The sequence below is a fragment of the Sceloporus occidentalis genome, unplaced genomic scaffold (assembly GCF_023333645.1).
Source record: "Sceloporus occidentalis isolate IW3139 unplaced genomic scaffold, rSceOcc1.0.p SCAF_77, whole genome shotgun sequence".
In the NCBI taxonomy this organism is placed as follows: domain Eukaryota; kingdom Metazoa; phylum Chordata; class Lepidosauria; order Squamata; family Phrynosomatidae; genus Sceloporus; species Sceloporus occidentalis.
In genome coordinates, this window is record NW_028317057.1 from 1978946 (window position 1) to 1995963 (window position 17018).

Consider the following 17018-nt stretch of genomic DNA (forward strand, 5'->3'; position numbering starts at 1 on the left):
GCCCCATGTTGTTGCTGCCTATTAATGAACAATTTTAATAAGCATTTGCAGCATGCAGGCTCGTAGCAGGGAATTGAGTGCCTGTGTAAAGATTTTTTAATAATAATGCAGCACTTAAGTGTCCCTGTATACTAGGAGATATCGAAGCACTTTATTTCTTTATGCAGACTCATCGCATGATTGGTAGCCAGATATAATTGGTCATTTTATGTCCATTAGATGCGCAAAATGACTAACCTGCTGCGCTAAGGTTTTAACCATTTGACCTTTTTTGTTTTGCTAAGGATTTAGGGACAGCCATCTTAAAAAAAAATACAATGCTTAGTCAACCAAATTCTACCATCTTAAAAAAAAATACAATGCTTAGTCAACCAAATTCTACCATCTTAAAAAAAATACAATGCTTAGTCAACCAAATTCTACTTAAATTCCTGCTTTCTTGACCTTGGTTTGGATAACATTTAGCACATTTGTTTTGTGTATTATTTTTAGTGTAGCCAAATCCTCAACAGTATTCTCTTTTATTATTTTTATCGATAACACAGAAAGGTACTAAGTCACCATATTTATGGAACGAGATCCTTAAAACAGAACATGAAAATAGCACAGAAAAGGGGATACGAGCATGTACTTCTTTTTTTAACTCACTGGGGTTCATTCACTAAAGGGAAGGTTTGCAGGCAATTTATGGATTTCTGTATTTAACTATTCATTACTCTGAGAGCAAGAAAGGCTGAGCTCGCTCTGCATATGTGTGCGGAGACTTTAAAGAAATCTCCCTAATTTATCTATGAATTATACAGAATACATTAACAGTAAGCAGGCGTTTTCCCGGGACACCCCTGGCAATCACTGCCGCCTGCCTCGTAGAGAAAGCCGCTCTGGTTTTCAGAGTAAAGGTTCTTCTCCGGGGAAAAAGGATCTCCCAAAGAATCGTACCACCAGTCACGGCAAAACACAAAAGTCAGGATGGAAGGGAGAACGCTTTATTGGGACTGGGTATAGTTTGTAAAGGGAAATTGGCATACACAGGAAACAGGAAAGGATTGACATAAATAACACATAACACACACAGACAACATCAGCAGCAGACTAATCTCATCACACGCACAACAATGGCGACTACGCAACAGAGGTGAAGAGATTAGGGCAGTAACACTTAAATGTAGACCAGAAGGGTGCAATCACAAATTATTACAATTTAACCCCTGCAAGTCAATATAAAATTGCAATCCTCTTTCCTAAAATGGGGATCCAGCATCCGTTACAATATGCTTTGCTTATTACCAATATAATATTTCTTTTGCAACATAATAAGGCTGCAAAAACCACTACATTTACGTATGTTTAAATTAAAGAAAATTTAGGGGGCATTTGGAAAACAAAATGTGCATTTTATGGAAAATAAAGGCACAGTATGTTTTTACATTTGTGTTCCATTGCATTTTTGTAGATAAATATATATAGTTTTTGCTATATCACATGCACAGTATGAGCAGATGTTTAAGGCTTGCATAGATATGCAGATTTATTTTAGTTCTGTATTTGTAAACTCATCTGATTTGGAACTAATTTTTCCTGTATTCCAAGCACTGCTATATATTTTTCTCTTTCTTTTCCCCATTTGTAAATATGAAAATATGCATCATATACTGTTTTTAAATACATTAACATAATAGTCCATTCCTTAGTTGGAAATCAAACTGAAACTTGTATTTTAATTCATTTCAGATTTAACAAATTTCCTAAAAAAAAAAACCCCAAAACATTTAAATGACACGTCGATAAAGATTTGGCACATTAACAGAACAGAATACATTTTAAAAGACGCGTATCGTATGCCGGGGTGACGAGCTTCATCTTACAGGCTGCTGGATGTGTGTTTTTACAGCTTCTTCCTCCCTGTCCTGTTTACATCTTAGATTTTTTCAATCAATAATAATTCTAATTATTTTTTACCTTTCACCCCCATTATGCAAATCGTAGCCACAGGCCACTTCTCCTGCCGAGCCGGCAGAGAGGCAGCAGCGCTCAGTTCAGCGAGGTGGGAGCCCTCGAGGGAACAGCTTTGTGTCACTTCCTCTGGATTTCAGAAATTCACCAATTAAACCGACACGAGCCTCTCACGCCGGCGTGGCTGGTACCCGTGTGACATGCTCGATCCCTGGTGTCATAAAACACATACCGTAGAATGCCCAGATTTATTGTGAAGCAATGTCACGTTAAGTGTAATTCACAAAAATAAAAAATACATATTTCAGTGGAGGCGGCACGCCAGAATGAAATGGGAAGCAGAAAAATAGAGCAATGTTCAATTACTCAAAAAAGAAAAAGACCACTAAGTAGACGGAGTGCCCTAGCTTATTAGTGAACGTGACGTTATTTAAAAGGGCAATTCGAGGACGCCTGTGTGTTCAGTATGCGGCGCGTCTGCTCTTCGGAGAAACCCTGTCCGTTCCATAAAAACAGCAGCCCCGGCTGAAAGGAGAATGTCATTGTGTGTTAATACCTGCTAATACCCCCGAGAGATTAAAAGGAAAAAAAATCGCAGGTATACGTACTGGTGCTAATTAGAAAGTTGTATAAAGTTGGCACCCTGCAATTAGTGTTTGGTACAAGCTGCGAGCGCGTGAAATAATACATTTATTTTTACTTGGAAATGAAATTATCCTCACTTTGCTCCCCTACATTGTACGAGTATAATTTATCTTATAAAACAGGATTAGGCATCCTACATGTTTCCAGATCCTCATAGCCTACAACTCTCATAATCCTTGACCAGTTCTTGTTTCTTTCTGTCCATTCTGTATATTGTCATTTCTCATCCGTTATCTGTAATCGAATCGTTTACCGGAGTAATTCCACCAATATTATTTTATCTTTTCCTTTAATCTTATCTTTAATCTTGGTCTATCTCCTCCAACTAATACTTTTAATCCTTTTTCTTTCCTCTACGTAATGTCACCACGTCTACCATATCGTTATCCAAGGACATGTTTCATGTACTATGCTGCCTGATCCACCTCCTTCCATAAACTCTCACCCAACTCTCCGTTTATGGAAAGGATAGCAGTTTTTTCACTTCTGGCACTCAAAGAGATAATTCGCCCCCTTTTTGCACTTTTCTTTACTGTGATCTTAACTGGGTGCATTAGATCTCATCTTGCCACATACTCAGTAGAAATGTACCGTATGTGCGTTAGGATTTCTGCCGGTTCACTCAGTGTTCCCCTGTTACTAAATAACTTGCCTTTAGTTTAATTCCTAGTGTGGCTTTCCACGTGCTGGACCTCGTATATGGCTAATAAAAGGCAAATGAAGAGCTAAGCAGGGGGTTTGAAGGCAGGGCTCAGACACCATTGTCAGTTGTTCTTTAGGTTGAGCAGTCTGTCTTTGCGACACTCTGTCCCTCGTTCCCATTTTCTAGGAGTTTAGAGAAGCTGGTGGGCACAAGGGTATCACAATAATGTGTATATAAACTGCAGGATTGTGTTGATAAGTCAACCTGCATAATCAGAATACAATTTGTCACTTTGATGATTAAAACATAGCTTGTAGTAGGTCACAGTCGCAAATAAAAAGTCTACCTAGAGCCTTGGATCTGCAAGTGTAATTCCTTGGTTAATCCTCGTTCCAACGCAGCCCTGCACCGAAACCAGGCATATTTCACAGGATTCTGGCCGGTTAAAACTTTATCCAAAAAAAATGTGTTGCGTTTATTAGCTTTTGTGACCTCTACTGGTAGGCTGAAAACACTACCTTTTCTAGAAAGTAAAACTTTTCCATATTTTGCTTTGTCTGTCATCTTCCTGCTCTGGGCTGTGACCTTTTGTTCCAGCGCTTCTCATTTTTTGTGAAATATGCTTTGGTCCTTTGTTGTTTGATTTCTCAATATATGTCATGTAATTTATATTGCATTCTCTTCATTTGTGTTTCAAAAAGCTCTGAATAACCTACCTCGTAATTGCATATGCTGGAGTTGCATTGTATGTGGGAGAGAAGCAATGAGAGGGTTGCTGAGGTTTAAAGGGTAGGAGGGTGCCGGGGTAAATAGATGAAATAAAAATGCTTTTTGCAGTGTTTTCCTCAGCACTCGTTTAGAGAATGTTATTTCCTGTGGAATGACAAATAGCTGTAGAATAAGGAGCGATGACGAATGGATCCATTGATTCGCAGCCGTTTGCTGCCTAGATTCACTGCGTGATTAATCGGCAAAGTGATATTAAAATATGCCTTACAATGGTAGCATTCTGGAGTTAGAAGAAAACTGCCCATGGTTCTATGACAGCTTTTGATGAGTATTTTGGGAGGCTTAGTTCAACAACTTGGTTGCCCCAAATCTCCTCCTTTCACATAGCCAGTAGCTGAAGCTGCCATTTGGATTACAATGAACATATCTCAGGTTACCTTTATGTTAATTCACTTAACATATACATGTTCTGTTCACACAGCAGTAACTTGGCTCATCGCTATTACCTGGCCACCGACCCCGTGACTGGAGATCTCTACGTGTCCGACGCAAACACTCGCAGGATCTATCGCCCCAAATCACTCACGGGTGCCAAAGATCTAATCAAAAATGCCGAGGTGATCGCAGGAACAGGGGAACAGTGCACACCTTTCGACGAAGCAAAATGCGGAGAAGGGGGAAAGGCCGTGGAGGCAACACTCACGGCTCCGAAAGGTACTGGCAATAGATAAACATTTTAGTTCATTTAACATTTTCAGACTGAAATATTTATGAATAGCACTGACCTATTCTCTCTTTGTGTAAAGGTATTGCTGTGGATAAGAATGGATTAATTTACTTTGTTGATGGAAAGGTCATCAGAAGAGTGGATCAGAATGGCATAATATCAACCCTTCTCGGTTCAAACGACCTGACCTCCGCACGGCCTTTAACCTGTGACACGAGCATGCATATCAGTGAGGTAATTTCATCCCATACCGAAATTTATGAAAATTTTTGGAATTTATTCATAAATAAGCAACAGAGATTACAGCATTAAATGCCATCGCTTACATTTTATCTTTTATAATGAAAACATTGTTATATCACCTATATCACTGACTTGAGTGGAACCAAAGGTACACTTTTTTCCATGGCTGCTTCTACATTTTATTTTACATGTCTTAAATATTCCTTAATTTTAGGTGAGACTAGAATGGCCCACAGACTTGGCGATCAATCCAATGGATAATTCTATCTATGTTTTGGACAACAATGTCGTCCTTCAGATCACTGAAAACCGTCAAGTTCGCATCGCTGCTGGAAGACCAATGTATTGCCAAGTCCCCGGGATTGAGTACTCTGTAGGGAAATACGCAGTCCAAGCAATTTTAGAATCCGCCACAGCTATTGCTGTGTCTTACAGTGGTGTACTTTACATCACAGAAACCGACGAAAAGAAGGTGAACAGAATACGACAGGTCACCACGGATGGAGAGATATCGTTGGTCGCAGGCATCCCATCAGAATGTGATTGCAAAAATGATCCCAACTGCGATTGTTATCAAAATGGAGACGGTTATGCGAAAGACGCCAAACTGAGCGCCCCGTCGTCTCTGGCTGCATCTCCAGATGGCACTTTATACATAGCGGACTTGGGAAATATTCGAATCCGTGCAGTCTCTAAAAACAGGCCTTTTCTTAATTCCATGAATTATTATGAAGTGGCCTCACCAGCCGACCAAGAGCTGTATATTTTTGATGTCAACGGCACACACCAGTTCACCATGAGTTTAGTAACCGGGGACTACCTGTATAATTTTAGCTACAGCAATGAAAATGATATAACGGCAGTTACCGATAGCAACGGAAACACCCTGCGCATCAGGAGGGATCCAAATCGCATGCCGGTCAGGATAGTGTCACCTGACAACCAAGTAATTTGGTTAACTATCGGTACCAATGGGTGTCTGAAAAGTATGACGGCCCAAGGTCAGGAGCTGGTTTTATTTACTTACCATGGCAACAGTGGACTTTTGGCAACTAAAAGTGATGAAACCGGATGGACAACCTTTTTTGAGTGAGTACCTATCCAACTTTTATTTTTGCCTATTGTGATGAACAAATATGTTTCAGTAGCTGATCCTCCGATAAAGCACTTCTGTTGAATCAGCACTTCTGTAGCCTTCTATAACCTCCTGGCAAAGACTTGCCGGATTCTGAAATGCAAGCCAATATGTGGACACGTGTGGGCACAGGTCACGGGACGAACGATCTTCGCATAGTATATGATGCATAGTGCATGAGCATGTTCTCCCACCTGTCCTGCCTATCAGAGAAGCTGGTTCAAATATGAGCAAATCTTCGTGGACTACATATCCCATGATTCTCAATGCGCCTCAAGGTTCACTGAGCATCATCTTTGTTCCAAAAGATGTGCTACTCATCACTGAGCCGCTGACTGATAGGCAGGTGAGTATAGAAGATTTTATATACACAAAATATGGATTAAATCACCACCCCAGAGTACTACCCCCTGCCCTACCCCCACATTACTGTAGATAAATTATAATCAGGATCGTCTTATAATAAATCAAATACATATATATATATATATATATATATATATATACATACACACATATTAAGTAAGTTGTGAGTATTGTTCTCTTGTAGTAAAAGCTGGCAGCCATAGAGGGTAGAAGAAATACGCCTTTGCCATAATTTAGCACCTTAGTATATCTTACCATACTGTATCTCCAAATTATGTTGATTGGAAAATATAAAACCATAATAGACATAGCTTCATATAATGTAAATAAAAAATAATTAATGTTAAAATAGTTATCAGAACCCATGCAGACATTTAGATGGGTGAACATATTTTATACAGTACTGCTCAGCCACCCACCTTTTACAGATAAAAAGCCTAGGTTATTATACCATCATCAACCAATTAGACATTTAAAGGTTATTTCCTTTCTGCTCTAACACTGTTTAATCAATAAATTAATGACTGAATAATTATATAAAACTGCAAGATTTGAAGAATTAAGAACGACTTTTTTAAATGTTAATTTATTGCTCTCCCCCCTTCGGATCCACAAAACATCTCGCAAAAAGTGATTCCAGCCATGAAAATTTCATAATTAGAAATAGCAGGGGGTTTACATAAACACATGTGGAAAATATGTAAAGTGGGGCAGAACTGATTTTTATTATGATTCCAAGACAGTTTACATTGATGCTGCTACTATCTTTAGTGGGAAAAAAAAAATTCCTAAATTATATTAATCCTCTGTTGGTAATTTGGAGCTGCCAAGTCTTGGAAGTCGATGACTCTTTAACCCCTTCAATCCCAGGGGTTTTTGGTACCTCAAAGCCCAGAGCAATTTTGCCATTTTTGGGGTATGTCGGTTTAGCGATGATTCTCTTTTCCTGTGAATAGTGTACCCATGTAAACTATATATTGTTTTTTCAAGGAGAGATAGAGCTTTCGTTTGATACCATAGTTGGATGATTAGCTGAAAATTTAGAATGAGAAATTTAGTAAAAACTAGCGAAGATTAGAAAAATAAACTAATTTTTTTTTACATTTTCCCTCTGAATTCTCACAAAATTAGGTAAAGTGATGGAAAATCCCCTCCAAGTTTATCAATTCAGGTGTCCTGATTTCAGAAATACCTAATTTATATAGATTTTCCAGACTTTCCCAGCACCAGGGAGCATACTATAAGGTGTATAATTTTTATGCCTATGGCTTAACGGGTTTGGGGGTTGTGAACGGGGGCAGGAGGGTTATACTGGCTAGATGTTATGCTAGGGCAATGGGATGTAAGGTTTTTTTAAGAATTTTTTTATTTATTTTTATATTTTTTTTTAAATTTCTTTTTATTTTAATTTTTTTTACATTTTTTGTATTTTTTACATTTTTTTTTTTTTACACAGTAATGGTTAGAGGTCCTCCTAGGGACCTCCTGAACATACCAGTGATGTCACAGTGACATCACAGCTCATATTATAATTTTTTGGGGGTATTATTTATATTATTATTTTAATGATTTATTTAATATTATTTTTAAATGACCAACCGTTTTTTTTTCCCAGCTTTTCTGTTACAGGCCGGGAGGGGGAGTGAGAGAGATGGTTTCTCACTCCCCTCCCCGCGATCCCCCTGCACCGATCACACTGTGATCTCTATGCAGGTCCTCACAGACCTGCATAGAGATCGCAGCGTCTCTGTGCCAGCAGTGACGTAACCCGGAAGGGAATGCCCGATCGCGCGTTTGCAACTGCGCGATCGGGCAGTTTACCGGTAACAGCTTACCGGCTTTCAAACGACAGCCTGGTCTCCCGTGCAGCGGCAGGGATGTGTCCCTGACGCTGCACGAAGGGCTGGACGTACCGGGACGTCCATAGGGGTTTCTTTGTGGGTGTTTTTTGGACGTCCTGGTACGTCTATAGGGGATTGAAGGGGTTAAAGGAACAGCTATGCCTTTTATTACTCTTTTTCACTAATACTGACATACCCCCCGAGCCACCCTTTAAAGGCTAGCCATCTCATTCCTTATGTGTACAAGGTGGCTGACTTTTTACAGGATATATATATATATATATATATATATATATATATATATATATATATATATATATATATATATAAATGTGTATATATATATATATATATATATATCCTGCAAAAAGTCACACTACTGTTCCGTTTAGGGTCACTTAGCTGTTTTCATGGAAACAAGATAATGTCTTGCTGTAACATAATTGCAAAAGGGTTTTTTAATCATTAATTAGCCTTTTAAATGTAAACTTGGCTTAGCGAACACAAAGTGCCAGTGGAACACAGGAGTGATGGGAGTGATAAAGAGCCTTTGTACACCTATGAAAATATTCCATTATAAATCAGCTGTTTCCAGCCATTTACAACATTAACACCGTCTGCGCTGAATTTCTGATCCATTTCATGTTATTTTAATGGACAACATTTGCTTTTATTTCAAAAACAACTTTTCTAAGTGACCCCAAACATTTGAACGGTAGAGTGTGTTACTTACCAACATATTATTATTATTATTATTATCCTTTATTTATATAGCGCCAACAGTTTACGCAGCATATTGAGGTCAGCAACATGCGAAATGCTTGTGTCCTGGAAAAATGGCCAGTGTGGTCTACCTAGCCACCTATGTAATGCTCATTCCTCATGGACACCTGGAGGCTAACCCAAAATGTTGAGACAATCGGGTTTGCTCGACTCCTAGTGCGTTGTGGGCGGGTGTGTAGGTCTCTTATCTGTCCCAATACCCATGAATACATCCACACCAATAAGCTATAGCTGTAATCAGATGTGGATATGTATCAGGGATCTCCGACACATACCTGGCAAGCTGCAGATATCTCACCCATACCTGGGCCACCTTGCAGGAGAAAGCAGCACAAACGTTGTCTGGAAAAGAGGAGGTTTATATAGAATAGAATAAACAAATAAAACACAAAGTAACCCCAAGTCCAATTTTGTAATCACCCAATCAAAGGCAACATACCCCATTGTATACGTTTGCTCTAGTTTGGTTAATTACCGTATTTGCTCGATTATAAGACGAGTTTTTTTTCAGAGCAAATGCTCTGAAAACTACCCCTCGTCTTCTAATCGGGGTCGTCTTATAATCAGACCTCAAATAGAGGTCTGACTATGAGACTAAGATCCAGATCCCCCGCACTGCTGCAGGGGACCTGGATCCTTCTGTCTCCCCCCCACCGCACCCCACCCCACACACTTACCGGTGCTTCCAATTTCCTGCTGTATACCGGGGCAGCGGGTTGACGTCCACGCGATCCGCGTAGACAACTTCCGCTGCAGCCGGATGGAGGTGTGGCTAGCAGCGAGGGTTGTCTGCGTCCATCGCACAGACCTTCCCCAACTGTAATAGTTTACATGAATTAACATTTACTGGTAAAACTTTTTTCCTATAGGGTCGTCTTATATTCAGGCTTTTTCTTTTTTTCCTAAATTAATATTCAGATTTTGGGGGGTCGTCTTATAATCAGGGTCGTCTTATAATCGAGCAAATACAGTAATACTCAATGTATGGATCAAATGTTTTGCAATGTAAAGTTCAATTGTCTTATATTTATGTTACAGTCAGGCACACATAACTGAATATATCTAAAAAGTATTCAATTACCCAAGAAAAAAAATATTTAAGTAATTAACAGGCAAAAGACATCAGCTGAAACTTTGTTTTTCTGGAATGTAATGAAATAACTTGCCGTTTCTGCGATTTGTACGGATTAAATGTGTTTTCACAATGAAAGACATTCTTTAAGCTTATAGAACTCATCATTAGAGCGGCAGACCAGCAATACAGTAAGTAGCTCATATGCTTGAATTGAGCAAACTCTGATGAAATGGAAAATATATATTTTTTTGTGGAATACACGAAAATGAAATTCAGTTGAAAGGGTCATTGGATTTGAAGCCAATTACACACATAAGCTGTTTGAAATAATATTTTATTTTCATGCTATGTAAGAATGCATTTCACACACCCCCCCCCTCTGCTATAAGAGAAAATTCAAAAATGAATTACCATTCTCATGCACATTATTTCTGTATCAGAGGAATGCTATAATCCTGTAAGCAAACTCTTCTCTTGGGATAAGGCACGGGTCTTAGTGGGGTATGCGATATTCTTTACACAATAACTTCTCCAAATATTTTGCTTCTCGTTCCACATTACAGATCCATAGTTGAAATCAAACAAGCGCATAGAATCAGACTTTAGCTGTTGCTGCGGGACTCCATGTGTATGTGAGGGAACCTTTGCTTTTCCTCCCCTAATCCCATTCTCTCCCCATCCGGCCGCCTCTTTCCCCTTGTCCTCTATTGAAGTTTGCAGGAGAGTTACATTTTAGTCTGACTTCACCTTATATTAGGACCATCCCCAGTGAGCTTCTCCTGCAAGAATAGCTTGGGTGGCCCTGTAGAAAGCATATTTAAATCAGTATGTTTAAAGCCGAACTGGGGATAATGAGGCTGCCCTTGCAATTTATGGCCAAATGAAGCAAGTGTGGCTGCTGGAGCAGCAGTTTGGGTTTAGGGGGCCTTTTGCCGGTGTGCCAGACAGCCAGTCCTGGCCTGATGAAACCACAGCTCTTCTGCAAATTCTCCTGCCAACTTCAACGTTAGTGAATAAACCCTTTTGTCTTCATAACTCTCCCCTTCTTATTTTCTTACCCCGTCCTCCTTCCTCACCCCTTCCCATTATATCCTTGTGCTTACAATTGCCCCTTTCTCTGTTACCCCTCTGTCAACCTTCCTGCTTGCCCATATCTCTATCTACCCCTATTCCTTTACACGTTTCCATCCACAATGCTGAGGTTCTGTTTTCTGTTATTTTATTCAGGTAAATAAACCCCCGTTTGGTTTGACACGGAAAATACGTTTCTAATTAGATAGGCACAAATGTATGCGCACATTTTAAAGAAACCCATTAAACTGTTTTCACTTTGAAATTCGAGTAAATGTATCGCTAAAGGCCACTCTGAATCAACCTAGACTATTAAAGTTAAAAGAAATGTACTGTTTGGAAATAGCCTTAATGAAAAAATCGTTAAACTGCGTGGTTATGGGCTGAAGAACATTTTGGTGCATCCCTTAGACATATCTTCCTACAAGTGGACTTTGGAGGGTGATGATTAGGTCTGCAGCGTTAGCGTGCAGTAATGCTGCTGTCTGCATATAAAACACGTTCTTGTGTTCATATTAGGAAGACGCCAAGTAGTATATTCACGGGTCACAACAATAGTGCGCTTATAGCTTCAGCCGCTCAGTTTTTAAAGATGTAATAGCTTTATATGTAACAAGAGCAGGGCTATCCTCAGGGTGTGCAGGGCCCGGGCAAGGTGGGTTTTCGGGACCCCCTTTTTTTTTCAAGGAGGGGCAAGCAGGGGGTCCTGGTCTCTGAGATCTCTTGTGGCCTCTGCATCTCTGAGAACGTGGAGAGCTGCCATACATCGTCATGTCTTAGAGCGCTACTTCACTCAGCAATGAACAAGTGTGCGCGAGGGGGGCAGTAAGTTGACTCACTGCGGGGTCCTCCTAAGCCGGCCGAAGAATGACATCGTATTTCTGTATCCTCAATCTACGCCATACATCTCTCCCCCTGTTGTATTTAGTTCTTAGAATAAACTGTGATGAAAACATTCTTCGATAATGGGCTTTGTATGGAGTATGTTCTATTAAATGGGGGTACCAAGTATTAGCAGTCTTGGGCTTTTTTCTTATCAAACTGGAAAAAAATATGTTATTCTTCATTGTCAGGGATAATCAAATGCCTCCATTCATCTGCTTTTCCCTCGTCACATATATTTAGCCACGGGGGGCCTATTCTAGATTCATTCCAAGCTGGACAAGTAGAGCATTAGACCCTCAAATAATACACGTTAAGGTAAACATTTCTATGGCAATAATTCATGTTAATACATTGTTTCATTGATAACACTCCAGCTATATATATATAAAGCTTCACGGTGATTAACATAGAAAATAATACTCTGCACACATTTTGTTGATAACATTAAATAAATATAAAACATAAATATTAAATAAATAAAAACATAAATATTATTTTTTTTTTCCATTTCACATTCTAACTTTTTCCCCCTTTTTTATCTGTAAAAGCCAATCTGTTCTAAATTGTTCCAGGTCTATTTTGCCAGTTTTAAGAATGCTTTCTATATCCGTGAAAGGGCTTTTAGAAAAAGTATTAAAAGGAATAATGATGTAATAGGCTTAGTGCAGCGAAGCTGCCGTTTACAATAGCTGTTGGTTGCATCAATGGTAGAACTATTAACTCTCTGTGTGCCGGGGGCTAGCTTACATAGTCTTTTCATCACCCAGTCTGGTGAAAGCAATAAAAAAGGACTGTTGAACTAAGATCTAACAATGTTAATGAAGAATAATACATCCAATATCTTAGCTGCTTGATTAGTCGTGTTGTGTTGCTGTTCAGTTCCGCACAAAAAGGGTTGACGATTGGGATAGAGCATCATTCGATAGCGATGAAGGCGGGTTAATATTGAGAAGTAAAATGTAAATTACAAGTAGTGCTTTATTGCAGGCTCTTAAAAACATGTGTCAGTAGGAAATCACTTGTTTTTGCTGTTTTACTTTCTCCGGGATTTTAAAATAATTGTAGGCCTTGGAGCTGGAAGGCTGTCATTATATTTGTCTCATTACTTTACAAGTTTTGATTAATTTGCTCAGTGCGGTTGATATTGGTTTCTATGTAATTTATGAGCATCTATTTTTCTAGACATGAATTTGGCACAGATTCAAAATCAAATAGTGTGGTGATACCAGGGCCGGATTTAATATCGTTTGAACCCTGGGCAAACATTTTCTTGACCCCCCCCCCCACTCCTTGGCATGCAATCATGTCAAGTGCAAACGCCTTTGCTGACTCGGAATGAGGAAGAGACTGTCAGAGTCAGTGCGGTCTTCCCTTCTTCTGCCCACGCAGGGGAGACCCCAGTACTATGTCACTCGCAGTGCGAGTTGTGATCAGGGCCGGCTTTAGGTGTTTAAGTGCCCTGTACGGGCCACCACAGTGGTGCCCCCTGCCCGTCATCACCCTTTATCCCCACTTTTACTCTTCCACACCTCTCTTTTCCTCCCTTATGTAGCTCGTGTATAGATCAAATAAATAACACATGGAAACACAGCATTGCAGTTATAGATCAACTGTATTCCCGCTGCATTCCTTCCTCCCCTCAGCGGTAAAAGAGAGGTTGTATGCACAGTGTGCGAGCAACACCGAGATAAGCTGTGGGCCTATGGGGAAGTGGTTGCAGGGGTCACCCAGGCCCCCTAGGGTGGTAGGCCTGGTCGCAGTTGCAACCCTTGCAACATTGATTGTTGCATGCTCAAGAGCCCCCCAGAAATGACTGCACAGTTCACCAACAATGAATGGGAAAAATATAAATATAATCTATAGTAATCTATCTACTATCCCATAGCATACAGACTGTTAATATCCTCCATGCTGATCTAACATAGTACCATAGCTTTAAGTGTCCCTCATTAGATGGGATAGTCCCACTCCTTCTGTTTGTCTTTCCACTCCTCACATACTATGGCACACAGCGATACTCTAACATACCGGTACTTACACACACACTAACATACGCTCACATACACAGTAACATACTTACCCTTTTTTGGCTCAGAACAACTCTTCTACTGCCTGCTCCCTCACAGCCCTCAAACGCCGGGAAGAACATACGTAAAAAATTGAATGTCTTGCTAAAATATTAAATATTACAATATAATAAATATTGTCATAAAAAAACACTGCATAAAACAAATGTCAGTATTACCAGTGGGTTTGATAACACCCGGTGTAACTTGTGTTATTAGGCATTTCGCCGAGTGAGTTTTCACTCACACATTAGATCGGATAGCAGGGAGGAAAATCCGTAATCAGAGCCCAGCTGAGCTGCCAGTCAGCTGGAGTTACTTATCAACGGACGAACATTGATTTGTGTTCGAATCGTGCCTCGGGATTTTGATATTTACTTTAGCTGAGCTGCTTTGCTCAGCTTTATCAAGATCTGTACTGACAATCCCGTGTCCCACTTGTGAATATGCAATAGATTATATGAGTTATTTATGTATCCATCCACTAGTGTCTGGGAATTTTTAAACATGCCAGTAAATGTGCTGTTTTGACTTAATTATGGATTAGTCTAGGCTACACGGTGTAACTACAGACTTAACATTCTAGTTCACTCTTTTCATGGAAACCCAGAAAGGTGGCAACTTGATGTTCTAATAATTAATCATGGATTTCTTTCAATATTATTATTATCATTAGTATTATTATTGGCAGCGATAAAATGGTTTTCTCCCATCTGATGAGGTATAACTCATACTGGGGACAGTAGCTTTGAGCAGAGAAGTATATGGTTATGGAAAAGCAGTGTTCTTTGCATATTTTTTTTTCTTCTTTCTTGATATTTATGCTTCCTGTATACCATTGCTTCGGAATGGTTTTCTGTTTGATGGGAAACAAAGATACGGATAGAAGATTGGACACCCACACCGTGGGCAGAGCCTGATCCATGCCACCATACTGTTACTGTCTTGTCCAAAGCTCCGTGCCCCGCAGTTTAACTAAAGAAACAGAGCTGAGCTCAGTTCACATCTGAATAGAGCATATAATGCAATCCTTAATCGATTCTGTTGGTTTCCACCAATTCATGATGGTCATTTTGTAGGGCTGATCTGACTTGTGCAAATTGTCCAGCTGCTTAAAAGACAACTGGCATTTTTTTAGCAAAACAATGAATACAATCCCAGTTCTGAATGTTGGATATTATAAATAAAATATCACTGAATTTGATTCTACTTCTTCCGATCAGTTGGTTGTATAACGTTTGAATGTATGTATATTTCGTGAATTCATCTTCTGTGAAGCGATTCCTTTGTGTTAAGCTGGATCCGGTCTCCTTGCTGTTCTGTTTCGGTTGCTTATTATTTTCTCAAAGCTTTCGGCAAAGCTAGCACCTTATCTTAATATCACTTGGCTCACCTCACAACATTACACTTTCACATCATCATCTTCATCTTCTCCCCTGATCAGTCAGGAAGGCAGTATAATGCAAAGGAAGCATGGAGGAGGAGTGAATCAATGATAGTGTAAGGAGGTCAGCGGAACACTGTAATTCTTAATGAATAAGCTAAAAACTCCTCTCTGACTAAGCCAATGCATTGTCGCAGCCACAGCTGTTCGCCTTCATTAAGGAGCTGTTGTTTTTTTGATTAGCCGTTTTTAATGGCGAGTTACCGGAACTTGAATGGCAAGCTAGCAAACAAGCTATTTGCCATTTCAATTAAACAAAGGCTGGAAACTATTTTGGGTGAATCTTTAATTTCGATTTTGAGCAATTTCCTCTTCAGCAAAACTCATCCTACGTCCAGTTATTTGCATTGTTCAACAGAGAGTCTGCGTGGCTTTTAGATGGCCGGGATTATTTGGCGCACGCTAAAGGGTAACAATGTTGCTTTAATTTGTTTCCCCAATAACTATTGGCTAAGAATGTGCTTCAGGAAGTCCAGCTATAGGCATTTGTACATACCCCTCTCCAATTTGCCGTTGTTTTATACACTAGTCATGCCTATGCACTCTCTTGGTGGTCCACAGCAACCCAACTGGCATCTTCTCCAGCCTTGCGTCCTTGGCAGCTTCCTAGGTAAGCTGTGTGGTGGGGCTGGCCTTGGACGCCATACTTTTACCCCTACATAGGATGAACTTCATAATACATACAGCCAGCTCTGGTCAAGTAAGTTTGTGAATTAGGTGATTTCCACTCAACCAACTTGCCTGTCCATAATGAAAGGCCAACCCTTGTTGACTTCTCTTATAGGAAGGAATATGATGACCCTGCATAATGTGTGAATCAGTGAAATGTCATTCACGGATAATTTGCTGATTTAATTGTGCATTATGCAGAGTTTTCATTGGTTACGTGTGTGCCAAATGATTTAGTAGCAAATCAAAGATGCAACAATGTTTTTTTGTCTTGCGAAAGGAAGAGGCAAAGGTTCGCTGTGTACATATTGGAATGCAAGTCTTTAAAAAGGATGGCAGTAATTGTACTGTACATTTTTGTAAATTATACACTAATGAGCTTTTTACAGAGCAAGTGATCCTTGCCAATTTGCGCTTAAGTTAATAACAGAAATAATTACTGAAGTCAAGCAACTGAAAGAAAACTGATAGAACATCTCCTTTCCGAACACGCATTTTGTAAATATGACTAACTTATCTTGGCTGAATTAAAACATGTGAATGTATTTTTACATTTGAATATCGTTAACAAACAAAAGTGGTCATTTATAGTAAAAACAGAGGTTGCACTATAAAATTCAATAAATGCCTTATATGGACAAGGTGGATTTTTTTAGCAAAGAAGAATATACAGGGATAAAATTTGTTATATGGAAAGAATCAGTAATAACTTGTTGATCCAGGGAGAAATCAGCATTTTGGAG

General features: G+C 39.5%; 1 protein-coding gene across 8 annotated transcripts in view; it reads left to right on the forward strand.

The window, feature by feature from the left end:
• The window catches only part of LOC149285553 (teneurin-3-like), a 328960-nt gene that overhangs the window by 298957 nt on the left and 12985 nt on the right, over positions 1–17018 (forward strand). For 5 of the 8 annotated variants that reach the window (XM_089495196.1, XM_089495197.1, XM_089495200.1 and 2 more), the window contains 3 exons: positions 4452–4684; positions 4777–4931; positions 5155–6029. In XM_089495196.1, the coding sequence (XP_089351322.1) occupies positions 4452–4684; positions 4777–4931; positions 5155–6029 (1263 nt within the window). The remainder of the gene's footprint in view (positions 1–4451; positions 4685–4776; positions 4932–5154; positions 6030–17018) is intronic. The other 3 variants (XM_089495199.1, XM_089495201.1, XM_089495204.1) reach the window with 1 other exon arrangement.